Raw genomic sequence first — 27,908 nt, 5'->3', positions numbered from 1 at the left:
GTGTCTACGGTATCGTTTCTTCCTCTTCGAGTATAAATATTACCTGATCGTTATTTTCGAGAACGCGTTTATTTCCTCCGAGAAAGTTCACCGTGCAATTCCGAGCACTTAATCCTGCATCTAAACAGGTGTCGTACTTTCGTTCAAACGATTCGGTTTATTTGCACTCGTACAGGATACGATGTAACATTCGAAAGTGTCGTAGGTGTCGCAAAGGCCACTTCGGTTCCAAGTAATTTCTCGATCGTGAATGTTTCAAATTTCTGCGATCACAATTCGGAGCGTGGATACTTCGGACTACTAGCTAACAGAAACGACTAGTTAGGTTCGAAGTTACCAACGTGGATGAAATTCGAGTGACACGCGTGCGTTTCTCGTCGAGCGTTGATTGAAATTATGGGAAGGCGTAATAAGTGCGTTACGGTGGGTATGAATTACGCAGGTTCGAATCACCGACGATGACTTAAACAGGATCGTTATGCATTAAACGGTCGCGTTTATGCGGCCCGCGGCCAGGCTCAATTAATGTTCGACGAGAGTTACGCCGAAACTTTCATCCCTGCTACCCCATTGGGAATTTTCTGAATAATTCAACGTCCACACCGCGACCACATTGTACCCGTGGTCCTGCTCCACGAGCCGTTCTGCGCGGACCGAGGGGCTTCGGGGGGGATTCTCCATTTTCCAGGAAGTGCATTAAGATAACACACCGACAGGAGGAGTCGCGAAATTGAGGAGGGAGGAAAGAACGTATCGCGGGGAGATCGTTAAGGAAGAACCTGGGATCGAGATTTCCCATCCCCTGTCCCCGAGATATCGTTTCTATTTTAAATTTCTTTCCGCGTTGCCAACCCCGGTAATTGTATTTCATTGATCTCGATAAATTCCTGACGTTAATTAGCGTTCACGATTGCAAATGTTACCACGAGGAGGTTCATCGAACCGTTTGCTCGTGATACATTCAACGCACGACTCGTGGCTGTAATTTGAGGTAACGCGAAAATTTGAAATTCGCACAGAAGAGAAAATTTGAAGCGCGCATGAAAAATATAAAATTCTAATGGTTGCGGTGTGGAAGTTATCTCGATGAACGGGTCAACGTGAATCATTAATCGCGTGGAAAATCGTAAAGAAAGTATTTGTATAATTACACTGTGCACGAAAAATGGAAAAATTGAAATAATTGTACCGTGCGCCAAAAATGGAAATTTTTGGATGTTCATCGTAAAAGTTACCTAGATAAATACTAAACTATTTTCGTGGTTCAGATACAGTAGCGCGAGTAATTTTTCAATTGGTAGATCGTTGGTAAAAATTGAAATAATTGCACCGTGCGCTAGAAATTTCCATTTTTGGATGTTCATCGTGAAAATTACCTAGATAAATATACCATTGTCCAAGTTCAGACGCACGGACAGTGGTGACTTTTCATCGGGAAGATCCGTAACTCGTTCGATTCGAGACGCGCCGCTGGAAAATCGGTCCGTCGAGCAACGAAATTTTTATTCTCCGTTTTCGAAAGAAGCGATTCGAAGGATAATTTTATGGCCGCCGGTTTACGTCCGCCACGGTCGAGTGGCTTTACGGAGGTCCGCGCGACGGTCGCTCGATAACAATTTTCATGATAGAAAGGAAATAGGATAATAAAGAGACTCGACGGCGAAACTGTCGACGACGGAACGTTATGTTTCGCAATTCCGTGGAATTGCTTGGAAAATTTTAACGGCGCCTCGGGCGTACCCCTCTTGTACTCCCCCGTATCCTCCCCCCGTCGCCCCTTTTTGATTAGAGACTCTCCGTCCGCGAACGAATCGCGAGCGCGATATTGAAACGGTCAGAGCGACAGCCTGGAAAACGAAATTACCGTATTGCGTGCACCGTGAAATAATTCCCGAACGATCGAGCGGATTTTTCGCGGCCGAGTCGTCTCTCGAAGAGTATGCCAAATCGAGAGAACGAACCGCGAGCAGGAACGAAAACCTCCGGATCGTGATTCGGATCCACCGTAGATCGTAAACCGAGAAACACACACGGTTGAACGTAACACATACGCGGAGGATGTTTCGTAAACGTGAAACTATGAAAAAGAATCGTATAAAGTATTCGACCTCGTTTCCTCGTTCGGAGTAGTTTCATTTCTACTCGATCGTTCTTAGCGACGAATCGTTTAAACGTGTATGCGACGAGGTCTGCAGGACCCCGAATAATTTAAATACTTGGAGTCACGTGCGAGGAAAAGAATCGAATTGGTAAATTGAATTCATTCCGCGACGAAAACCTATGTAAAATTCCAGCAGGGATCTATCCGACACCACCTTACCAATAACGGATTAATATTTACATTCGCTGTCCATCGCTTCGGTGGATCCCCCACGGAACGTCCTGTATACGGATCGACGTTAGGTTTGGAATTTTATTTACGAATACACCGTGTCCCGGAACGGGAGACGTTCGTTCAAACAAACCGTGCCGGTTCGTATCTCCAAACAGTGGCTAAATTCGTGTTTCGTTTGCGGACGTCCTCCTGTGATACGTGTCGCATCGCCACGTGATCGCGCGTTACGCCCGCGAGGGTTTTTGGCGCACACGTGTCGCGGTCGCGAGATTGGGGGAGAGCAACGAGTGGAGAAAAAAAAAAGAAAAAGAAAAAGGGGGACAACGGAGGAGAGAAATTGCGCTCGACGGAGGCGTCTCGACGTCGAATGCGGATCTGCAACGAAACCGGCGAAGAAAGGGAAGCGAGGGGGTTGGGCGAGATGAATTACGAGCGCGATGGACGAGGCGGCGGCAGCAGGCGGTAGCGAGCGAGGTCGTAGGAGAAAAACCGGGTCAGAGGAGGAGACGAGAGCCTGGGAGAATGAGTGATTCGCGATCAGGCGAATCCCTCGTGTCGATTTTTCGCCAAGATTCCCCGGAGGGTTTTCCACCGAGCAAAGAAGCGTAATCGTTTTAACTTCGATCGCGGAAGAAACCATCCGTCGTGACTGTTCGAGTTTTTAACGACACCGGAGTAACGGGGGAGGCAGGAGGAGTGCTTTCGAACAGGCCACCCGAATAACTACAATAGAACCTCCATTATCCGTGCTAATTGGAGCTTTCGAAATCGTACGGATAATCGATCCGGTATTCTTCTACGAGATTCCGGACAGTCTGTTTTCCTATATCGACTCCCTAGCGTTTCTGGTATCGGCTAGCGGTTTCTCTTCTATTCTTTTTTCTTTTTTTTTTTTTTTTCGTGGATCAGATTCTCGAGAAAAGAAGTATTTTTATCGTTATCGAGTTCCACGGAGAGGGAATAGATTCGTTTGGAACGCGTGGGAAAATTAATTCACCGAAACATCCGTTTTCGTTTGTCCAATATCTCCGTGAGCTAGCGGCTTTAAGTCTTCTGTCGCGTCTAGGATTAGGACGTCGAGAAAAGGGAGGTATATTTTACCGTTGAGTCTCGCACCGGGGGGAATATATTTCTTTGAATCGAGGGAACGGATTAATTCTTCGTAACATCTGTTTTCCTATGTCTAATATCTCCGAACGCTAGCGGCTTTGAGTCGTCTGTCGCGTCTAGGATTAGGACGTCGAGGGAAGGGGGTGGAATATTTTATCGTCGAGTATTACGGCGGGGGAGTGTATTTATTCGAAACCCGAGGAAATTTAGTTCCTCGAGACATCTGTTCCCCTGTGTCGACTTTCCAGTATCTTCGAACCGACTGTAAGTCCTGTGTCGTCGCTCGGATTAGAACCTCGTGGAAACGGAGGAATATTTTATCATCGAGTCTTGCGACCGGAGGGAATATATTTCTTTGAATCGAGGGGAAGATTAATTCGATCGAAACGTCCGTTTTCGTGTGTCCAGTGTCTACGAACACTAGCGTTCAAACTTTCGGAAAAGGTAGGAATATTTTATTACAATTAATACCGTTTCCCTGGATCGATTCTCCAGTGTCTTCGAACGTTATTGCCTCGATCCTTTGCCCTCGAAACTTCACCACGAGAAATTGGAAATAAAATTAAAAATAAACCGTAGAGTTACTTTCGAACGTCTTTTCACGTTTTACCGAGACTCTGGATCCGTTTTATTTCGATCTCTGGAAAAATCAATCGACCCTCGAGCGCAAAGGGTGTTTCCGTCGCGGATGCATCGACACTGTTCGATTCTCGATCGTCGTTGCTTCGAGGTCTTTGACGCGAAGATTCGGGGAAGAACACCGAGGTTGAAAAATAGCGCGATCGTGGAAATAACGAACGGTCGAGCGCGAGGTTCGAGGATGAAACGAAGCGGATCTCGACGCGATAAAAGGGGATTAATCCTCCCCGATAAAAGTTGCGTCCGCCTGTCGACGGAAGGTAATAACTACGCCGCTCGAAAGCGACGCCGGTCGTCTGGTTGAGGGCGGCGCGAAAAGGTGGGGATGAAGGACGGAATCGAATCGATCCGAGTTATTGTGTTCTGGTGGGTATTGTGCACGGGAGAACAATCGCAGACACCGCGAAGACGACCGTGATGGAACTAATTGATGCCCGTAATTGAGGATTCGGGGTGAAACGGGGAGTGGTGTGGTGCGGTGTGGTGTGTCGGCGCGTGTGTCGGTGGTTGTTGCGTTCGTTTCGTCGAACGAGTGCCAACCGATTCGAGGAATCGAAACTCGGTGACTAGTTGCTCGAAAAAATGGACGAGAAACTGCTTCGAAGGGTGCAAGTTCGAGGCGAGCATTTTATTATACTTTGCGGAAAGAAAAGATTCTGTAATAGTAACCAAGGTTCTGTAATAGTCTCGTGGAAAGAGCTGGTTCAAAGAGTGCAAATTTAGGTAAATTGTTTCACTTTTCGAGAGAAAAGATTACTATTTGTAGTACACCTGGACTGTCTATAGGAACATTTATCTAAAATACAAAGTATCGGAGAGCAGGAATCGAGTAAATTATTTTACTTTCCGAAAGGAAAGATTCTATTATCATCGTCTTGCGAAAGATCGATGTATCTGTAGTGCACGCAACCGGGACTTTCCGAAGGACCATTTATCCAAAAAGAAAGTGTCAGAGAGCGAAACTTTAGGTAAATTATTTTACTATCTACGCGAAAAGATTCCATCACCCCGTGGAAAGGAAGATCGAGTGTACTGCATTCTCAGAAGACGTCCCCTAGGAGCACTTGCTTAAAATAAAAAGTGATAGAGGGTAAAAATTTAGGGAAATTATTTTGTCATACTTTCCGAAAAAGAAAACAATCTCTCTCTACGTAGAAAGATCGAGAAGAATACTCTGTAACGTTCTCTCGGAGCACTCAAAAGAAAAAGTTCTAAAGGGTGAAAATTTAGGGAAATTATTTTGTCATACTTTCCAAAAAAGAAAACAATCTCTCTCTCTACGTAGAAAGATCGAGAAGAATACTCTGGAACGTTTTCTCGGAGCACTCGAAAGAAAAAGTTCTAAAGGGTGAAAATTTAGGGAAATTATTTTGTCATATTTTCCAAAAAAGAAAACAATCTCTCTACGTAGAAAGATCGAGAAATATACACTGTAAAAATGACTCAGGTGCGCAGGGAGCGTAAATTTCGGGAAATTATTTTCCATTTGTAATGGAAAAAATCTAGCACCGGTTGGAAAGATCGAGAGGAGCGCACCGTGTGCACCGGTAGGTTCTCCAAGAGCGTTTATCCAAAATACGGAACGCGCTCCGGAGAACAACAATGCGATGGAAAATAAGAGAGAGAGAGAAAGAGAGAGTGTGTGTGTGGGCCGTGTCGCGCGAAACACAGAAAAGGTAGGAGGTACGTAGGTCGTGCGGTGTGTTTCGAAGCGCTCGAGGCCTCCCGCGTTTCTACCTGGCCGAGAGTTTAAGGCCGGTCCACACGAGCGGAATCGATCCTCGCGTCCCTTATTGGATGAGGCGAAACGAACCGCTCAACCGTGCGTCCGTCAACCGTGCCCCAGTGGTGTTCGTTCACGGATACCGAACGACGCGATGTCGATACTACTTTCCAGCTTGGTGCGATCGTTCATGTAAACGCACACTGAAGGTGACGAATCGCTCTTTCGCCGCGGCGCGCGCGCTATACGTGGAAACTGTGTCAAGAGCTTTCATACATTTTTCGCTCTAATGTGCCTCGATATAATGTGTCCACTCGAGCGGGCCGCGAGTCGCTTTTCAGAAACGAACGTTCTTCCGCGTTTCTGACGCGGAAAATTGATTCGACGATGCACCGCAACTCGGAAGCCCCGACTCCGATCGAACTCGAGACTCGACGCGAGATTTTCTTTTCTCTTCTCGGCGTCGCTAGCTATAGCTCGGGAGTCACGATCTTGGGCTGGGTGTGGGTCGAAGTAGAGAGTGACCGTCGTACGAAATTTTGTTTGCTTTTTGGGAAAGTCACGGTCTCGGGGTAAGAAGCGTACTTTGGAATCGAAAGTGATCACGGTACGAGATTTTCTTCTCTTTTCCTGGAGTCACCGGGGCTTGGAAGAGTCAAGGTCTCGAGGTAACCGTGGGTTAAACGTTGCGAGCGACGATCGTACGAAATGTAATTTTCTTTTTTGGGCGTCAACAGGGTTTGGAAAAGTTACGGTGTCGGGTAAGGGGACTCACGAATCGAAAGTAACGACCGTACGAGATTTTCTTTTCTTTTCTTGGGGTCATTAGGGTTTGGAAAAGTCAAGGTCTCGGGATAACTGTAGGTTAAAGTTGAGAGTGACGCTCGTACGAAAGTTTCTTTTCTTTTTTTAGCGTCACCGAGGTTCGAGAGAGTCACGGTTTTGGAGTAACCGTACGTTAGAATCGCGAGCGACGATGGTACGAGATTTTCTTTTCGTTTTTACGGTGTCATCGGGATTTGGAAGAGTGACTTTCTCGGCGTACCCGTACGTTAGACCCGTAAGCTGTTAACTCTCGCGGACGAGGCGAGAGAAAGAAGAGATTCGACTCACCGGTGACTGGAGCCTCGATATCGATCATGGTCTTCTCCGAGCGCAGCAGGGCGGCCCCATCGTTGACTATACGAAGGGCCGCCGCCTCGTCGATCCTACCTTCGACGAGAAAGTGTTGTTTGAGGACTTCCGGCCGTGGCCGGTCCGTTCGCGCGTCGAAAACCCCTGCCACTGTCAATTTGTGCGATGGTGGGAAGAGGACACCTGAAAACAGAACAGACTCGTCAGTGATCAAGCTACCGAGCGACCGATATCGAAGACTCGACGACAATCGTTTCTAGTCGAGTATACCTTCCGCGTATTCGCTCGCAATACTTTTTATTTTCAACATTCGTCGACCGACGTATCATTTTCGTTTTCCAAACTCACGATCTTACCATCGGGTACACGATTAAAGTACAATTTTCGTTTCGCGAATCGTTTCATCGACTTTGCTATCAGGTACACGATTAAAGTACCATTTTTATTCAACGAACGATCTTCCATCGACCTTACCATCAGGTACACGATTAAAGTACCATTTACGTTTCGTGAACGATCTTCCATCAACCTTACCATCGGATACACGATTAGTGTATCATTTACGTTTCGTGAACGATCTTCCATCAACCTTACCATCAAGTACACGATTAGTGTATCATTTACGTTTCGTGAACGATCTTCCATCAACCTTACCATCAAGTACACGATTAGTGTACCATTTACGTATCGTGAACGATTTTCCATCGAGCTCACCGTCGCTCGAGGTCCACGCATTGCAATATTACAGAGATACGATTCCGTAACGATTACATACGCTTCGTAAAATTAAATTCAATAGCATTTTATTCCCCCTCCAGAGTATCCGTCGGTTTCCCTAAGACGTCCGCGAGTACCGTGCGCATCTTTTCGATTTAATATTCGCGAACACCACGGGAAAGAGATCCATCCCCCGGGTCCCGCGACGCGAACTTTCCAAGGAATAATAAATTCACGGAGTATAGTTAGCCGCGATTTCCCGCGATTTATCATCCAGCTACGATAGAAAAGCGGGATCGCGGGCGCGGGTGCGGCTGATCCAATGTTCTCACCGCGGTGTGTCTTTCTTCCCCGACTACTCCACCGGCGGCACGCAAACAGCCATTTAGAATGGCCCGCGATAAAGCACCGCGCCATAAATCATCCACGAAGAAAGAGAGACCGCGCGGCGAACTTTCGCGCCGGCTCGCAAATGTATGCGAAGCATTAATTGGTGAGATACGACGGGACGAGCGAGCCGCGATAACATTGTCGTTGCTCGCGGACCGGCTAGATCAATATTTACCGAACCCGATTTTAATTGCAGCGGCAACTCGAAACGAAATAAGCGAATTTGTCCGCGACGCGCGATCGAGCCGAGACACTCGCTCCTAATCCGTGCAAACGTTTGTTCGCGAGATCGCGCGATGCTGTTCTATCTCATTCGAGACACCGCGCTCTCTGACCGGGATTTCCAACGAAGACACCAACGCTTCCGGAAAAACTTCCAATCTTCCGTATCCTCCGTTGAATCATCCAGTAACGGATCACTGGATGTCGATAAAAATTCGACGAAACTTTCGCCAATTCCAATTCGACGAAATTGGTATTCCATCCTCCCGAGTATCCTTCGGTACGATAAGTATTGTAAATTTTCTTTAAGCAATCGTTCGGTTAACATTCACGGACCGTGATCAATTTTTAACGAACCTTCCGTACATTGCGGTAGAATCACAGGGAAGTTTTCAAGGGGAGGTTGCGCTTCTGGTGTTCCCAAAGCCCTCCCCCGGAGCGAGAGACGGGCCACCATGGGGGTTTTAGTGGCCAGGATCCGTGATGGGAAATTCCACGCGAATCCTGACCTCTCCCAAGGGGTCGGAGGGTCTTGAGAAGATTTCCCCGCGGAAGAAAGAGGGGAGTGACTCCGACTCGCACACAATGACCGAACTGCGCGTTGAATGGAAATGATCGAAAGACGAGATCCACTTTGCAACGTGCTACCGTAAATATGCGACAAGTAAACGCGAGTATCGGCGAGACATCGGCGCTGAGAAACATCCGAAGAACTATTTTCTTACATTTTTCATCCCACTGTCTCGGAACAATCGCTAAAATCCTACAAAGCTCCGTGTTATTCCACAAAATAAGGAAAATACGAGGTGTGCCTTTTCATCGAACACCGTACACGAGTGCACGCGAGGCTACGCCCTCGCTCGAGGATCGAGATCGCCACTCGCTCCGCTTTCAACGCGATTCTCAAATTTCGTCCCTGTGTCTCGCTCTCCAGCCCGATTACCTGATGCGCGCCCGTTTCTCGATTCGTTCTCGAGCTTCTCCTTCTTGAAACCGTGCGAGATCCTCTCCTCCTTGGAGTTCAACCTCCTCAGGAACTCTCGAAACTCGTTCATCTGCTTCCGATGCGTGTTCTCCTTCTCCTCCATAAAAACGTCGTCCTCCACCTCCTCCTCCTTCTCCTCCTTCTCCCCCTGTTCCTCGATGCGAAACGAATTGTCCATGCTCGAATTGTCGATGGAATGGTAATTGGACATTCGGGACGTACTGTAGCAAGACTCTTCGGACATCTTGTTCGTTGGCTCGCAGATGGACGTCTTGGAGCACTTGCTCTCGGACGAGTCGCTTCGAAGAGCATCGATGAAGTCGCAGAGATAGCCAATGGTCGAGTTCGGATTGGAGACGATCGAGTCTTCGAGATCGTTCGGGTTATCGATCCGGGTAACCTCGTTGGACGCGAGATCGATGTTTCCCGAAGTATCGTCCTTGTCCACGGTGTCGTTCTCAAGGTCGACGTTAGCGGTCGAAACGTTCAACGAGAAGAAACTATTCGGCGACCGGTCCGCGTTTTCCTCGCTGCCCGAACACCCGAAGCTCCCCACAGCTACTTCCGTCTCCTTCTCCGAGTGTTCGTCCTCCTTCGAGTCGCGAGGATCGGTTCGCGGCGACTCGACCAGTATGTTCTGTACGTAGCTCTCGAGGATCATGTCCTTCTGCTCGTTGGTCAGAAGGTTCTCGAAGCTGACGTCTATGGCCTCTCTGAATATCTCCTCGCCGAGAAGCTCCTGCCTCTCCGTAGCGTTCTCGGGTCTCCTCGTACGGTCGTTCGTTTCGTTCACGCGTTTGAAGACTACGAACACTTGGGACACCTCGTACAGGCTGCGTTCCAGCTGGGAGATCTCGTCGTCGTTGCTTTCCAACGGACTGTCCGTTTGGTCCGGTGAAACCGTGTAGGACGGCGACGAAAACTCCCGTATATTCGATGCGTCGGGTGAAAAATCGAAAAAGGTTCTTTTCACGGATGCGTCCTCCTCCTGGTCCTGCGAGTCCATGGTCTCTCGACGCTGGTGCTCCTTGGCCAGCATCGTCGCGAGAACGTCGTGATCGATGGTCCATCTGTTGGTCAGGGTGTTCCGTTGCTTCCGAGGAGCGAGGCAAGTGTTGTAACGCGACTCTAGAGCGTCTCTCAGTTTGCTGATCGAGTCGCAGGACTTGACCAGATCCTCGTCCAAGTCCGATCGGTTGTCCCTGGTCAACGGAGACATATCGACCGGTGTGGAGACCGGTGCTTTGGAATGTTGAGGAGTCTCCAGACAGAGATACTTGAGCCTTTGTATCAGCTTCTCCACGGCTGGGCTGACTATCCTCTTCGATTTCAACAGTCTCGAGCGATCCGGGGTCTGAAAGTCCAAGGACAACCTTTGCTCGAACGAGTCGGACGAACTACTGCCGGTCTTTGTTGTTCTGTAATCGTGGCTCGACATTCTTCGGTCCGCAACGTTGACCTGTTCCTTGCGAATACTCGAGATGCGTATCGTTTCGGCGATATCGAGCTCGAGGAACGAATTACACGAGTATTTAGGATTCGAAGGAACCGTTAACGATCTGGAGATTTCTTCGTCTGGTTCGCGAACACGTGCACTAACAAGACGCCCGCTCGTGAATCGTTTCTTTGATTGTTTTCCGGCGATCGGAATGTTCGTTCCACGTTGATATTCCACGAGAAGCACGATCGAAGAACCGCGCTACGCTGCGATGTATTCGTCGTCGAACGAGTTTAAGTACGCGACGAACGATGTAAACTCGACGAGGACGAAACGGACAATGAGGCGATTAGCAACGGTCGATTCGAATCGATCGTCGAACGCTTCGTTAACTTCGTGCCGGATGAAGGCTGCTACGCAACGGTGTGCTCGTACTCGTCGTCGATTCGACCAATCGCGTTAACGATCTCGCGTCGAGATCACCGAGTCACCGGCCTCGGCTCGATGTTCTTTCCCTTGGAGATCTTCGAACCGTCGTGGACATTTCGAACGATACACGAGCCCGATTCGTTTCGAGATCGATTTCTCGCGAATTTTCGACCATCGTCGCGCACAACGACCCGATCCACGCCGCTTCGACCATCTAGAGATTTTTCTTTCGATCCCGGGACAAATTTCCAGCCGTGTCCGGTCGTCCAGTGACCTAATTCGCGCCGCGGTAGGGGGATCTAGAGACTTTTCTATCACCCCGTGATAAATTCGTAGCGTTCGGTCGACCAGCGACCCGATTCGAGCGAATCGGTCCATCTGGTGATTTTTCGTTTATTCCGGGATAAATATCGATGACGATCGACGCGAGTTGGACCATCTAGAAATGTGGATACTCCGCGATGAATTGACGGTTGTGTTCGATCGTACGGTGACCCGATCTGTGTCGAGTTCGATGATCGATGATCCAAACGTTGCTTCGTGGACGTCGAAGTCTCGAAGTATACAAACTACCGGAATTGTAAGAACATTGTTGGCGTGTCGTTAAAATATCGAACTTTGGATCACACGTATTTATTCTCAATCGCTACATCGGTTTTGGCACCGTTCGGTAAATATTTCTGTGCGTTCGAGAATCGGAACATTATCCGCGAACAATGCTAACAGAGACCGTTCCATCGCGCATGAGCTGTACATTCGAAATTATCGCGCGAGAATAACACGCAACGTGATCTTCTTTCTTCGTTATCGAAACGTTCCATTGTAAAAAGGTAACACACCAACGCGAAACGTTCCCTCTTGACGCGAAACTTGACTACCGCGACCCCGAGTAGAAACGTATGCTAACTACGGAAACAAAAGCACGGAGTAATACGGAATTAAAAAACGGGCGAGTGTGCCGTGAATCTGGTGCAAATTTATACACGGAATAAAAACGAACGTAACGCCAGGCGGTCGTACGCGGGAAGAAATATCGTTCGACCCGGAAGATACGGAACGCGTGACTTAAATAATGAAAGAAAAAAAAAGAAAAAAAATAGAAGGTACAATTCTTTCTTCCTATCGTGCACGTCGATCGCGTTTCGCGCGAAACGTGGAAACATCGAGGCGAAAACAACACCGAATACTCGATTTTCGCGTGTCCTGTCTCCTTTGTTCGAGCGACCGAGGTTCTCTGTCGCTTCGTTAACGACGAACCGTGAATCGAGACCGACAACAATTGCTGCCTCGATAATTGCGCGCGGAGAGCTGACAAACTGGTCGCGCATAGTCCGTGTAAATAACGTTAGGTGTCCATTCGAGAGTAAAACTCTCGATAGCGACACTCTCGAGTAGAATTCTCTCGATTAGAGGTCCGTCCGCTCGACACCGGTTCCGCTACGTCGTTGCGTAAAAAGAAATAAAAGTATCAAAATGGAATCGTTTCGTAAAAGAAAAAAAGAAAGAAAGAAAGAAAGAACGAACGAAAAAAGAAAAATGAATTTAAACTGATGGTCCTGTTCCCCCGTTTTGCGTTGACTTCCCCTCTTGGTCGCCGATTCGCGATTCGTGAGTGGATTTCCGGCTCCGGTTAGTTCGCTACTTCGATATCGCGTTGTCGTTGACGTCGAGATCGTTCTCCGTGGATTCCTCTGGAAGAGATAGAAATTTATGGTCGGGGCTCTCGTGTTTCTGAGAAATGCATTCGTGGATATTGTAATTTACGGGCGTCGCGGCCGACTCGTTCGCCGGGATCGAGAGAGGATCGGAATCGGCGCGAGATTGTACCGGGAATGGCTCGACGCGAGAATAGAAAATGCCATCGGGGCCATTTTTTCTCCTTTGAGCGTACAAGTAGGATGAATAACGGTTATCGAGTAGCGTCGGGTAAGACACCGAGGAGTGTATCGAACCTTCGCCCGGTTTTCCATCCGGAATGCTTTAAACGTGCTTTGTTCAACGAGTGGGTAAAATTGAATGTTTCGTTCGGTTCAGATTTCGGTGTCACGATCGTTAATTCGAACGTAATTTCGACTCTTCGGGGCACGGTCGAGAAACTTTCCAGCTTCGCCCTCCAGGTGTGCACGGTGAGACATTTTTCAACCCACTGTGAACAATTATAGAGATCGTTGGCACAACGTCTCGTAATTAAATGTTCGATCGATCCACACTTTCGTTTCATTTTGTATCGTTTCGCGCCAACGACTGTGCCTCGAAGAGTCGTAAAGAGAATAAAACGACACGCAGCTCGAAATTCGCGGGCAGAATTAATCACGATTTTCGAGATCCGATTCCGACGAGGGTCCTCGGAATCTGAATTTGTATCGGGCGCGCGACAAGAAATTTCATCAATCGTCAGAGAGTTGGAAAAACGCTACGTGAGAAAATTATTTTTCATCTACGCACACGTTACGTATAGGTTACGTTCCGTTTACAATCGTAACCTAAAAGCTTCTCCGTAACCCTCCCCTAATCGCCCGATTTTTGCGTTTCCGGAACCCTTCTCACGAGATGCTCGAACGTCTCGATCGTGAAAAACAGTATCGATCGTAAGTACACCGATTTCCAATCGTGTTTCGATTCACCACCGTTCGTGGAATAGACGTTGAACGATCTTTCGTTGTATTCGCTCCGGAGGATTGAAAAATGTGTCCTCGTTACTCGTTGATCGAAACTGAAGATTCCACGATCGTGGTCGAAAATCGTAACCATTTCTGTGTACCGTATTTTCTATTTACACTTGTTAATTAATTATCACTAGGAAAGTAAACGTCAAGAACAACCCTTCGGGGCCGACTTCTCGATGAACGAGCCGTTCTTCGTCAGGCCCAGCGTCTTGGTCAGTCTATCCATGGCGGTCATCTTGCAACCAGAGTTGGATTTTCTGTTCGCGTTGCTCGTGTTCAAGTCGAAGAACGCCTTGATGGCGGAGAATCGGCCGATCGACGATTCACGCGACACACCGTGGTTCGACAGGGAATGTGGACTCTTCTGTTGGGGCAAGGAACTTCGAGAAACTCGATTAACCTTGTGCAGACCCTGACGGACCGCGATGTACAGGTTGTCGTTGCTATCGACGTCTGCCAGCAGAACGTCCAAAGTTTTGCACAACTTTCGATCCATCCTCGACCCCTCCTCCTCGATTTCCACCCCCTCGTTCAACTTTTTCTCCGATTCCACACTGGACGATCGTTGTTTCGCGTTGGACGACATGTCACTCGACGATGCCACGAAACGCTCGCGCATCATCGTCGAGACGCGAGAAAACCCCGCCGCTCGCACCTAGCAGCTCGCAACGCGACCAATCGTCGAGATCGCCGAACAGTACGACTCTTTGGCGATTATCTCGTGCGAGTTTCAGCGAATGGAGTCCTCCGCGAGACCGCGGAACCGTTTCTGATTCGTTGTACCGTGGTACCGTGGAATTCCTCTATTGGATAACGAGAGAACCGTGTCACGGGGAATGCGAAGTTTTTCGGATATCTGTGCGCGAGAATTAATCGAACTATCCTAACGGTGAATACTCCGGGCGTGGTTCTTCTTTCGAGGAGAATCTCGAACCGTTTCGTTTCTTTTTTCGAAATTTTTAACGACGATCGGAGAAGTTCCAGGCGTGGAATATTTTCTTTTGTAGACTATTTCGGACGATTGCATTTTACTGTGTAATTGTTTGGGAAAATTATGTTTGAGAAGAGTCACACTTACAGTGTACGAGTGGACGTGTAACCCTTTTCTGAATATCGAATACTTTTTTAGGTATACCGTTTCGAACGATTGCAGTGGGTCAGTTGCTGGAGAATCTTTTAGAGAACTGTGTTTGAGAAGTTCTATTCGAGTGGATCTTTCCTGAATATCGAATACTTGTCTAGGTAGACTATTTCGAACGATTGTATCAGCTGTTATAGAATTATTCAGAATACTATGTTTAAGAAGAGTTCTATTCGAGTAAATCTTTCCTGAATATCGAATACTTCTCTAGGTAGACTATTTCAAAGGATTGCACTGTGTCAGTTGTTACAGAATTTTTCAGAAAACTATATTTAAGAAGAATTCTATTCGAGTGAATCTTTCCTGAATATCGAATACTTCTCCAAGTAAACTATTTCGAACGATCGCAAAATTTTAGCACACTGCAATATTTTAGAAAGTTTACGTTTAAAAAGAGTCACATCCACCTGTACCGTACTTTTGCTCGTAGCTTGACACCTGGATCATATCGCGCGTTAAATTGGAAACAATGAGCTCGGTGACCGTTTCTTGCGAAACGGACGATGGAGAATTGTTACCCGCTCCGTGTTCGTTTACACGCTGGTATCTAAATCGGAACTTTCGAATTGGGAAACGCGTGTTGTTGGATGCGTCGACTGCAACGCGATTACGTGAAATTGGAATCGCTGCTCGAAGGTTTAAAATACACGCGTTGAGGAGCGAACGTCTCCGTTAGGTTCGACGCGCGGAATATCCTCCGCTTCGAGATGATTTCGCGCGAGTGATGTTCGAAACTTCGGGGAGAAGTGTCGTTCCGCGCGTGAACGAAATCGTCTCGATCGAAGAGGTTCGAGACTTTGGAAAATGGAAAATTGTGCCCTTTCAGGGGAATGGGTCGGCCCTGATCGTACAAACCCGTATCGTGTATAAGTATATTTTCTTTACAATGTTCCTGATTTTTCGGACTCTTTACAATATGTGCGCTTGAATCCTTAGTTACTTTGAAATAATACAGTACGAAGTAGATTATCAATATATTACAATATAAATAGAAAGAAAATGTGCATCGCTTCTATAAACACGCGGTTGAATCATTGGGCTATAAATGGTCAATAATTGGTCTTTTAAGGGAAAAAATGGAGTCGTGATAATTGATTACAAACTTACGCTACGCTCGTTACAAATAATCGTTAAGTATTTGGACCAGAATACCATCCAATTGTTTATGAATGCGAAAGAACGTGTTACGCGCATGAAAGGGTTGTACATACTTTAATAGCGTTAATCGAAGTTGTTCGAAAGATCAGCGAAACATCGTCGAAAAGAACGCCCTTAACCGAGTATCTAAGATTTATCAGTGATTAAATTTATTCAATGAACGCGTCTGCCACGAATTTTACTCGACTCTGGATCTGCAATCATTTTACGATACAAAGAATACGATTCGAGAAACTTGAAGAGACATTTGTGTCTTCTTTTCGACAACGTTTCGCCGATCTTTGAAGCAACTTGAACCAACGCTACTTAAAATACGTACGATACTTCCGTGTGCGTGACAAGTAACGATGAAAGTTCAGGAAAGGAGCGAAAAACGATTCGATTCGCGAGTTATCGAGTAAAATAAAAATCGAGCAGCTCGGCCAGCGAAAGCGGAGCGGTTGTTCGATAAAATTAACGAATTTCGTCGTAGGAATTGAAAACTTCGAATCCGATAAAACGTCTAAAAGTGAATTGAATCCGTTGTCTAAAATTACGTTCACCGTTTCTCGCTGCTTCCCGGAGCGAATCCGAGCTATATTCGTCGAAGGGACACCTTAATTCGCATTTTCGCTCGACATTACGATTGGAAAATATTCGAACGCAGTGTGGTTAGCAGACTCGATCGAATTATATATTTATCTGTCCCGTTTAAATATAATTCTCACGGATAAACTTACGAGTTAAAGGAACTCGAACGCGAACACTTGCGTATACGTACTAGGCCCGACATTATTTAAGCGGGCATCTCCCTCCCACTTTGATAAAAGACAGGTTTACGAGTGCGGCTAGAAATTCTTAGCGCTCGAAAACTTCCAGTCGGAATCGTAAACTCGTCGCGGTGACTTTCGAAATCGTAATTCGACATCCAAGGAGATCGTTCCGCGTCCAATGACAATTACGTCTAATATAAACACGTGTAAATACATATATATACATACAGACGCAAACTGTACGCTCTCCTTCGATGCGCGATCTCGTTGAAAAACGCGGAGGAAGATCTATTTTCGTCGCGAGGAATAAAAATACGTATCGATCGCGCGAAACTCTCCAAAAAATTTCCGCAACGATTAAACGTTCGTTGAATATTGAAAACACGGCTCGAAACGCCGTTGCATCGATCGTTCGAGGGCTCTACGAGGAATCCAAGTGCCTCGAAACGAGAATCGATCCCGAGATCGAACAAGATCATCGACCGATCGCGAAAACGGAAGTCCTTGATAAAATTGGTCAGTTTCTAAGGGCTTCGCGGTATTTTCCACGATCGTGGATCGATCTCCGTTGCTTTTGTTCGCAAACGAAAGCTCCCGGTCTTGGTAAATCGATTCGAAGTTCAATATTTGGCGCCAATCCGGTGATCTCGTCGCTCGATCGTGGAAACGATCGGTGTTCTTCGCGCTGGATCGCGACTCCTGCGATTTCCAGCTCGCAGGAAACGTTCTTCGGTCTGTTCGCAGCAACGTGGTGATGATGATGTCGCTTAGATCGACCGCACGTGGATCGATTGGCGCCCGATATCCTCGATCGACCATTTTGCGTGTCCGAGCAGATTTCGTCTTCACTGTGGAAATGTTCACATTGTTTTTTTTAACCAATTGTAAGGCAAAAGTTCCTTTGGAAATACACGGATCGCTTTAACTGTCCGTGCACTCTTTGCATTAAACGCGTGCAATTAATGTGCGTTGCAATGTGCGTTGCAACGCTGCAGCTGTTGAATGCATTTGAAAACTGTCGCTCGAGATACGATCGAAAAATTTATTCAAAGGATGCGTAGGATTGTTCAGTGTAAGACACTTGGACGAAAAGATAACGAGGAAATATAGGTGCAGAGTTATTTTATAGCAATTTCTTTCAACATATAGCGAATAACCTTATCCAACCGTTAATCTTTCCAATCCTTATCCAACGTGAACCGAAGACAATGACTACGAAATCGAAAGAATCTTGTCACAAGTTTCTCTTGTAAGTATCGTCTACACGAGACGTTTCAAACCATCGGTTACTACCGGGAATAAAATAATTTTGTAATTCCTAAGAAGACTTTTCGCTTTTCGTGCGTCAAACTTTTCATTCGATGACGTTCGAATACTTTCGCGACTCTGTAATAAAATAACGATTCTCTCTCGATATCTCTCGCTCGTAGTCTCGAACTTCGAATCGGTGGTACGCAACTCTTCAACGTACAATCTTCGTAACGAGACTATGAATTATTACCCGTTCGATTAAACAAATAATTCCCTCCATCGGTACCTCTGGTCCGTTCCAATGTTCTCGAACGACCGTATCGCTCCGATCACCCCGTATAACACCGAATTCCAAAGCGTCGCGCAACCGTCGATTTCAATGTCACGTTCGTTTATTTTCCGTACGAAATCACGCTAGTTCCGAGAAGCCTCGACAACGAGGTAAATAAAGCGCTCTTACGATATTTCCGCGTACACCGATGACGAATGTTAAGCACCGTCGCCGTAATTATAACCTCGACAACGCGGAAACGAACGAAACCGGCCACTGTTTACGTTACGAGAGACGCGTTCTTGTCAATCGTCACCGTATCTCCGCGTGAACAATTTTTACACCGTGGACGGAGGGTGGCCAGGGTGGTCGAGAAATTCCGAGAGACGATTTTTCACAAATACGAGTCGCGAGGAGAACGCGAACGGGACGCGCGCGGATCCACGTGACGGTTACCCGCGTGGCTGCCAAAAGACGCGTATAAATAGGCCGGGGCTGACAAAAACAACTCGGCCGGCTCGTGTTGCACGAACGTAAAGTTTTTAATCGCCTCGAGAACCACGGTTTTACGGCGTACGCTGTACCGTGGCTTCGGCGAACGATTTTTCCTGCGTGGAAACCGTTCGCGCGAAGAACTATCCTCGAGCGAGAGAACCGAGAGAAACTCGCCTCTAACGAGGACGAAAGATGAGATTCGATAACTGTAACGATTTCGAGTCAATTGCGAACTCACTGGATCGAATCGACGAGCGCGATTCGAGGATAGAGCGTTTCGGAGGGAACGTTCGATGGATATCGAAGATGTCGCGGCACGTAAACATCCACGCGGTCCGTATCGTTTATGGTTGGATCAGCGCGGGTACCGAGCACGTACTCGACACGCGTGCAATCCACCATCGAGTTAACAACCGTACCTGGGTTCTTGGAGGTCTGCTGAATAGCTATTAAGGCAATTTTCTCATCTTTACGATTTTTAACAATTTTGACTTTCAAGAACCCTCGGTTCCTAACTAACCTTTCCCACTCCAGGTTTCCCTTTCCTCCGACACAGCTGTCCACCTACCAGATTCCTCGATCAATAACACTTCAAACCGAACATATAAAACGAAAGGTTGACACGCCGAGGAAGACACAAGCCAAAAAGAAACAAACTAGAAGACACAAGACACAAGAGCTCGACACAAAATACAAGAGTTCGACAAACAAGACTACATGAAACAGAGTTCGGTGGCTAAGAGTTCCGTGGCCAGTCTTCGCGAAACATTCAACTTGCCAACTCTCGCCAACGCTACGATAAATACACCATTGTTAAACACCATCGAGAAGATTCGTCTTTTAAATTTCCAACGATCTCGATACCCGTAAAAGGTTGTCGAGAAGCGCGGACGACGAGACACTTTAATTCAACACTTCTCGTCGCTGAACGCGTTACAGAAGACACTTCGATTTTGAGGAACCGTGAGCCGATTAAGGTGTCTCTGGACGAATGTGAGCTAGAGGAGGATGGAGATTTGTAGAGAATCGAGGAGGTTTGAACAGTGGCTAGAGATAGGCTTCGAAGGTGGCTTTGTTGGTCAGGAGTAACGAAACAGTGGTTCACAGGAGGAGTGGTATCCACGGTGACTCGGGACGGACCAAGTTCAAGGCCGAGAGACACGAGGGTTAGCGACAGTGGCCCAAGAGATGGCCAATTATCGATTTCTTCCCGAGTAGAGCTAGCAACACCTGCGGAGAGACGAGAGCAGTGGTACTTTGACGAGGATAGGGGTCAGTGGAGAGTCGAGGTGGTACAACACTCGTCTCTTCGTCTAGAAGTAACTAAACAGTGGTTCACGGGAGGAGTGGTAGCCACGGTGACTCGGGACGGACCAAGTTCAAGGTCGAGAGACACGAGGGTTAGCGACAGTGGCCCAAGAGATGGCCAATTATCGATTTCTTCCCGAGTAGAGCTAGCAACACCTGCGGAGAGACGAGAGCAGTGGTACTTCGACGAGGATAGGGGTCAGTGGAGAGTCGAGATGGTACAATACTCGTCTCTTCGTCTAGAAGTAACTAAACAGTGGTTCACGGGATGTTCAGTATCGATACTGATTAAGAAGCTCGCGAGAGACACAAAAGTTCGAGCCACTCGACGAGTAGAAGATCATTTTTCGTTCGAACAAAGCGAGCAGCATTTGGCAGGGACTGTTCGCAGCAAGCCATCTCCGTTCTCTGTACATGGACAATTTGCAGGAACGTAAGGAGCTGGCGAGAACGAAGTCTCTCGACTGCAGCCTCTGCGAGGTATCCTAGGTATTCCTTGTGTTTGAACAAGGCGAACAGGCCGAAGGACCGTACCAAGGAACGTCGAAACGTTCCGAAGAGCTGGACGACGAGCGAGATCTTCAAGGGAGGACATAGACGTCAGCTTCGAGGACCTCGTGACGTCCAAGCGGAAGGACACGATACTCGAGAGCTCTATGCAGACCATGGTCGTCGAGTTGCCTACAACTGGTACGTACAACGCCGCTCCGATCTTCCGAGCACTCCTCCTCGATGTTTACGAAGACAAAGCTTTTTCGTACATCCACGCTACCATCCGCAATTGTATCGGGACCGCTTGTATTTTTAAACGAAAAATAAAAACACCTTTGAGAAAAATACAGTTTTAATCGATAGGCTTCGTATTCGCGTCAAGAATACTTCTTCAACGTTTTTCTTCTTCTATTATTTTTAAAGATTCGAGTAATTTCAAGCGAACAGTGTCCGATTACAGTGTTCAAGTAACCTCGAACACTATCGTCCGCAAATATTAAGACATCCTGTACTTTTAAACGAAAAAATTAAAACACCTTCGAGAAAAATACAGTTCTCATTCATAAGCTTTGTATTCGCGTGAAGAATACTTCTTCAACATTTTTTTTCTTCTATTATTTTTAAAGACTCGAGTAACCTCGAACGAACAGTGTACCTCCACGTGTAAACTCCAAACAGAGTTACAATTTTCATCCCGAATGATAGTCGCGAAACGGCGAACAATGTTAAAGTATATTTTCGCTAAACTGTTCGCGTATGCGCGTGAAATCGTACGTTTATTTTAAAGATCGAAGTGTGCTCGAAATTTTCGAGAGACGGTGTATATTCTACGTAGACGAACACCGAACGACCAAGGTACTCCGAGCGAGGTTGAATCTTTCGAGGTCGAGGAGGAAGACTCCGTAGAGTGTCTGAGCGATCTAGGTGCGAGCTGGACAGAGGATTCGGAGAAGAACGTAGACGAGAGCCAAGTTCGAAGTCACTCGAAGGGTAACGAGGACGAGGGGAAGAAGCACACGGCGAAGAAGTCGGTCGAGCTGTCTCTCGAGGAGAGATTTCAAAGTCTTATGAGCAAATGACGCGAAATGTGCGAGAACGGTAACCAAAGTTCCTCGACGTCCCAGGACGACATCCTCCACGAGAAGTAACATCGCTGAACGTTACAGACCAGCCAGTTCCGTGACCTCGAGTACAGTTCGAAGGTCGTGTCTTTCCAGACAGATCGAAATTCACGATATTACGAAACCGTGGACACTATTATAATTTCTTCTTTTATTATTCTCCTTTTATCGTGTTACTGAAAATTAAACGAGACGGAGAGCAGGATCGAGGAGGAATTTTTATCGATCGTAACCGAGTTCGACTATACTTTTCTCACCAGCTACGATCTTTCTTACTTATTTCAACGTTTCGATCACTCGGGTAGCTAAAAAAATTGTATACAATTACGAAGGTTGTCGATTATCACGGTCGACGAGCTACAACTTTTTTTAACGTCTTCTACCTTGAACGGATGGATAAAGGATTGCGTTGAAGTATTGGAAGAATTCTCACGACACGTCGCGCGTAAATTAAAAATTGGAAATAATAAGTTTCGCGAGATTCGACTCGAGATTTACGCCCCAGGTTTCCGGTAACGATTTCGTGGAAAATGGCGACGCGACGCGACCGATCTCGATCGAACGCTTCGATATTTTCGAAACGCGGTCGGGAAATGTTCGAAACGTTGACACTCTGCGAACGAAAAGTGGTAAAAGTGCGTCACAGTGAGCAACGTAGCAACGTTGTAACCAGACTCTGAATCGTTTGTACTCATTAGCGGACGCGAACGAATATAAATTACCGTTGTCTCGAAAGTCGCTGGTATCGCGTATTCTGGCGACAGTTTCGAAATTGTTAACCACCGTGGGTGATAAATGTGGACAACGCGGAACGAAACCGGGATAAAATGGTCTCTTACCTGTCGTACCGTTCGATGAATCTGAGCTAGAGTTTTATTTTCAGCAACAAACGCAACAATATTTCGCGCAACGATAATGTTTCTTGCGATTCCTCGTAGTTCTCCGAAGCTGTCAGAAAATCGCGAGTTTTGAATAGAAAAGCCGGTAAAGTTCTCACGAGCATCCCGAAGGATCTTCGAACAGTACTTTTTCCTTTGCGTGCCTGCAAAATTACAATCAACGAAAATCAGATGGAATCGCGCGATTGCTATATTCGTGATACAATTTTCGAAACACGAGTGTTACTTTCGCGTCGAAAATTGTCTCGAAACTTAACAAACGATTGGCGATCGACGAGCACCGATGACTACGAAATTATCATCGTTTGGTAAGTGAAAAATTGAATAAGTAAATTCGGTCAGAATCGCGTAGACACGGAATTGCACGATTGCTATATCGATGATACAATTTTCGAAACAAGAGTGTTACTTTCGCGTCGAAAATTGTCTCGAAACTTAACAAACGATTGACGATCGCCGAGCACAAGTGACTACGAAATTATCATCGTTTGGTAAGTGAAAAATTGAGTAAATGAAAAATTAAATAAGTGAAAAATTAAGTAAATTCTATCATACGAAATTCTACGGAATATAAATATACCGCGGATAGAAATATTGTGAATATAATCGTACAGGATGAAATATTCTCACCATGGTTCTCCAACGATTCGACTGGCTTCGAGTTGGTCGATTTTCCGCGAACGCGATCGGCGTTCGCCAAAAATGATCGATCGGCGTTGATCGAGTTGGAACAACGCTCGAGTGGATCGCGAAATCGTCGATGGTTGTTCACGGATCGAACATCACTCGCGCGATTACTCTACCGACACGTGTTCACGCCACGCTGTTCGCATTAGGTCTTAAACGGAAGCCGATCGTCCCGACAGACTCGCGCCGATTTCTCCAGATGGCGTTTGCGCGACGATTTCGCAACGCGGAAACTTCGAATCGCTTAATTTCGCAACTCCTCTGAACAACGGGCCGGAACTTTTGTAACAAAACAACGATGAAAAGAATCCTCCAGCCACTTCCGAGAGTTGCTATTAAAACGCAAGACCGTAGATATTCGTTACGTTGCTCGTTCACTGGAACGAATATTTTCAAACAATTTACGAACGCATCGTTTCGCTAGGTTAACGACGATTATCGTGTCTCGTTCAGAGTTTCTATAATTTACTCTCCGCGCGTTCAAACTCGTTTACGAATACTTCCATATTTCAGGGTAGAATAAAAATCGAAGAGGGGTGAAAACTTAAGACGAAATTGAACTAACATCGACGACATTCTGGGAAATAACGGAAAGAAGAGTATCTAAAATTTTGGACGAAATCGAACGATCATTTTCGACGATTATCGTCTCTTATGAGTTTCTATATTTTATTTTCAATTTGTTCACATTCGTGACACGACAAAATGTATTTCTCCTCTGCAGATACTCCGATTAGAATAATAATTCGAAACACGTTTATGAAGAACCGCCGAACGAATCGTGCGAAAGAGATTTAATTGTTCGACTTCGAGTCGGGGGATCGTTTATGAAAATTAATGAAATTGGCAATCGTCTTGCGCGAGAAACAACACGAATGCTTTCGAAAAGTGACTTTCTCTCGATTCGGGCAATTAATCGACGTTATCGAACATTCGATCCATGAGTTGGCCCCGCGGTGCAATCAAAGTGCACCGAAAACACTTCAACGTCGATTCCAGTGCAACCGAATCGTTGAAACTCGTCAAATATAACGCAACCGTCGAAAGTAATTTATGATCCGGACCAAAGTAGAACTCCCGATCGTTCTAAACTCCGTTATGACGCGATTGGCGAGCAATTACGGTGTTTCCCCTATTGTCGATATTCGTTCGTTTGTCCGTTACAAGCCCGTTTGGAAATGTTGTTTATACGTTTCAATTATGCCGTCCACGAGCGACGAATCCGCGAATGGACTCGCGTATCGTTCGCCAATGGGATCGCGCTCCGATGGAAATCCGTAAAAATGATACCGAGTTGAAAACTACGATGCAATAATTTCATTTCCGCGATTAAACTCCCACTGGGAAATTCCAATCATCGTGGGAATCGTCTCGATTGATACCAGCTTGTTTAATAAGTTTTCTCGTTTCTTCCATTGTAAAAAAAAAACGACGCTTCAACTTCGAACAGCAAGTATACGAACGAATCGACAGATCTCTGTGAAAATTTACAAACGTTCGTCAAACGGTAATGACATCTTAATGGCTCAATTTCTGATCCATTATATCGTATCTCAACTTTCGTCTTCGACTTTTCGACCGACGAAATAAGGAAAAATATTCAAACCGATTGTAACGTTCTCACCGAAATGTAATCATTCCTCCCGAAATCAACGACGTAATTTCTCCTAATTTTTTCTTGCACTTACACCCTTTCTTTCTTAAAAAGTACCTCGAATTTCAAAGATAATTCCACATGAACCAAAAAAAATCGAAACTTCGATCTCGATTTTCCCCAATTGAGGAACGAATAAATTTGAATCGAAAAACTGTACAATAGTCTCTGTTAATTGCTCGATTCATTTCCGTGGAAATCGACTTCTTTCGAAATATCTCGATTCGAGGTGCATTCTTCGCGCAAGAAGTAAATAATTAATCGGTTGCGTTGTTGGTCGTCGGATCGGTTCAACGATCTAGAGAGAGGAAGACGAATTGGACCGGTGTTCCAGGACCGTGTGTAATCCGGTTTCGTTTTGATCGGGGCAATCAACAAGGACTGGTTCCGGTCTACGACAACAGGAAACGTGCAGCGTTAAACCGTGTTCGTCGTGTTCGTACACCGTCTCGTCGTCTGCGCGACGCGTTGTAAACGCGCCAGACGGAAACGAGAAATCTACCAATTACGGCAGACAATCTTCGTAGATTGAAATCTACGAATCGTCGTCCACGGTCGGTGGACCCGCGTGGCGATATTTCACCGATACGCTGCACCGGTTTCGATGCACACCGTTGCATCCCGTGCACTTTGGTGCACCACGACCTCGCGTTTTTCTCCCTTCACGATAATCTGGACAATTTCTTTTTTTTCTTCTTTCTTTCTTTCTTTCGTTGGATCTTCACTCGCAGTTTACTCCTCGTACGACGTCACTGGAGTGTACTTGAGAACCGGTAGGAGCAACATCGAGAATTACGTTCGACGTTTGTTGAAAGAAAAAATATCGATTTCAGCTCGAATCGGTGATGATCGACGAAAAAGTATATTCGTTATTCTATGTACGCGATTGCTCGAGTTTCGGTAGAATTGTCCTACTTAAGGACCTATTTGCATCGTTCTTCTTCAATTACTTAGCTGAGGATACATTGATACCATTCTGGAGAAGATAGAGACAAATTTTCATTTTTGCGAATGGAATTGTTCGACAACTGTTCGGTAAGAAACTATCGACCGTATGCGCGCGAGAAAATTTCTGGATAGTCTTCAACGATTAGTGAACACGCTAGAAAAATTTCCAAAAGATCTACCCAGTGATTCTTTCGTAATAAATTCCTCGAGCGGTGTCTTTGTCTCTTAAAGTCTCGCCTGAAGCCACACTCCCACTTGTGCTCTCGCTTCTCAACACGAGAAGGTTGTCGGGACGTTTTAATTGTTTCTCCAGCGTGCTATCGAGTACAAAATGTAAAAACGGACGGTGGAAACGTGGCTTTAGGTTCGAGGGTCCGTCCAAGTTCGTCACGCTTCACGTATCTCGGAAAACCGTTGGGGAAACTTTGTCCGGGAAACAGGGAAGCGTGTGCTCGCGGATTTGCTCCAAGTGTCGAGAGATTCCAGCGATGGGAAAGACAAACAACCGTGGATGGCTTCTTGGCGGCCTTGAGCGGCCATTTGATTCGCGCAACAGTTCCACGATTGTTGTTCTTGTTGTTGTTGGGAAAACGAATCGTCCGGTTGTTTCTCGTCTCGCTTTAAACTGCAGATATATATTCTTTCGTTTCCCCGTTTCCGCGAGAAGCTGTTCGCGGTAAATTTCACCAGACTCGATGCAAAGTATCGTATTATGCATTCCGGGCGATTTGTATTTCAATTTTTCAAGTTGAACTCACCGGATAGGGAACATGCTCGTTCGCGCGAAATAGAACGCAATAACCATCAAATCTTCACCGCTTCGCGCGGAATCGCGCGGCTCGAAGGGCTCGAAAAACACGGCGACCAATTAGCAACGTTCAAAGTCGGATAACAACGTTTTCAGTTTCCTCGGTGATCGTTCTTTTTTTTCTCTCCTTTTCTTCGTTCTAAAACTTCTCGAGAAAGAAACAAATTACAACGACTTTTCCTTCGGTGTTATCCGATCGGAGATACTCGATGCTCGAAACGAAACCGTTTTCCTTGGAATCGCGTTCGAAACGGGTTTTCGATCGAGAAGAGTCTCGAAATCGTCCACGGATAAATAATCGTTCGAGATTCGAGGGTTCGTTAAGCTCGAGGTCTCGTTTCCACGAAACTGTGTGAATTGTGCGGTGCTCGGAGAACCTGGGAACCTGGAAACTTCGTCGAGACGTTACGGAACGAGATTCGCGAGACGTCGCTTTTTCTCGAAACAGACGAACAGAATTTAAAGGGAAACGTGGCTTGTGTGTGTGTGTGTGTGTGTGTGTGTGTATGTGTGTGAGAGAGAGAGAACACGCATGAACGCCTGGACGGAATTGGCGACAGGCCAGACGCGAAAGCATTGTTACTGTTCCACGGTATGTAAGATCGCGCAGTAAATCGACTCGAGTGGATTGTCGCTCGTTTGACAGACAGCCCGACAGGTGGCAGACAGACACCGAAAAGTGTCAAGAATTTCTACGCTTTACGGTCGGGGACAAGTCGATCGAGCCGCGCGTCGTTTGCGTTTCCACGAATCTTAATGGAAAACTCGACTTCCCGACGAGCTTGAAAAGATAAGACGCGGGAAATAATATTGCATTTTCCGCGGGGCTGCATCCGCGGCACCAACGTAAGGAAAATAGTGTTCCAATACTTTCTAAAATTGTGTACTTTGAAGCGATTAGAATTAGTAACGATTGTATACTTTTTAGATTTAAATAATATACGTAGTATGCTTTTTAGATTTAAATAGTATAAATAGTACACTTTTTAGATTAAAATAATATATATAGTATACTTTTTAGATTAAAATATAATACATAGTATACTTTTCACATTTAAATAATATACGTAGTATACTTTTTAGATTAAAATAGTATAATTAGTATACTTTTCAGATTAAAATAGTATCAATAGTA

General features: G+C 46.1%; 2 protein-coding genes across 4 annotated transcripts in view; both read right to left on the bottom strand.

The window, feature by feature from the left end:
* The window catches only part of LOC143150406 (uncharacterized), a 132,036-nt gene extending 119,458 nt beyond the window's left edge, over positions 1-12,578 (bottom strand). Inside the window, exons 1-2 of one of the 3 annotated variants that reach the window (XM_076318656.1) lie at positions 9,214-12,578; positions 6,921-7,124 (exon numbers count right to left, since the gene is read on the bottom strand). In XM_076318656.1, the coding sequence (XP_076174771.1) occupies positions 6,921-7,124; positions 9,214-10,693 (1,684 nt within the window). In that variant the 5' untranslated portion in view covers positions 10,694-12,578. The remainder of the gene's footprint in view (positions 1-6,920; positions 7,125-9,213) is intronic. The other 2 variants (XM_076318657.1, XM_076318658.1) reach the window with 2 other exon arrangements.
* Positions 12,579-16,172: 3,594 nt separating this feature from the next.
* The window catches only part of LOC143150331 (uncharacterized), a 61,527-nt gene continuing 49,791 nt past the window's right edge, over positions 16,173-27,908 (bottom strand). Inside the window, exons 3-4 of the mRNA XM_076318514.1 lie at positions 22,617-22,819; positions 16,173-17,687 (exon numbers count right to left, since the gene is read on the bottom strand). Of these exons, the coding sequence (XP_076174629.1) occupies positions 17,685-17,687; positions 22,617-22,819 (206 nt within the window). The 3' untranslated portion in view covers positions 16,173-17,684. The remainder of the gene's footprint in view (positions 17,688-22,616; positions 22,820-27,908) is intronic.

The sequence above is a fragment of the Ptiloglossa arizonensis genome, chromosome 8 (genome assembly GCF_051014685.1).
Source record: "Ptiloglossa arizonensis isolate GNS036 chromosome 8, iyPtiAriz1_principal, whole genome shotgun sequence".
In the NCBI taxonomy this organism is placed as follows: domain Eukaryota; kingdom Metazoa; phylum Arthropoda; class Insecta; order Hymenoptera; family Colletidae; genus Ptiloglossa; species Ptiloglossa arizonensis.
The sequence above is the reverse complement of the archived record's forward strand: the minus strand, read 5'-3'. Positions and strand labels throughout refer to the sequence as shown.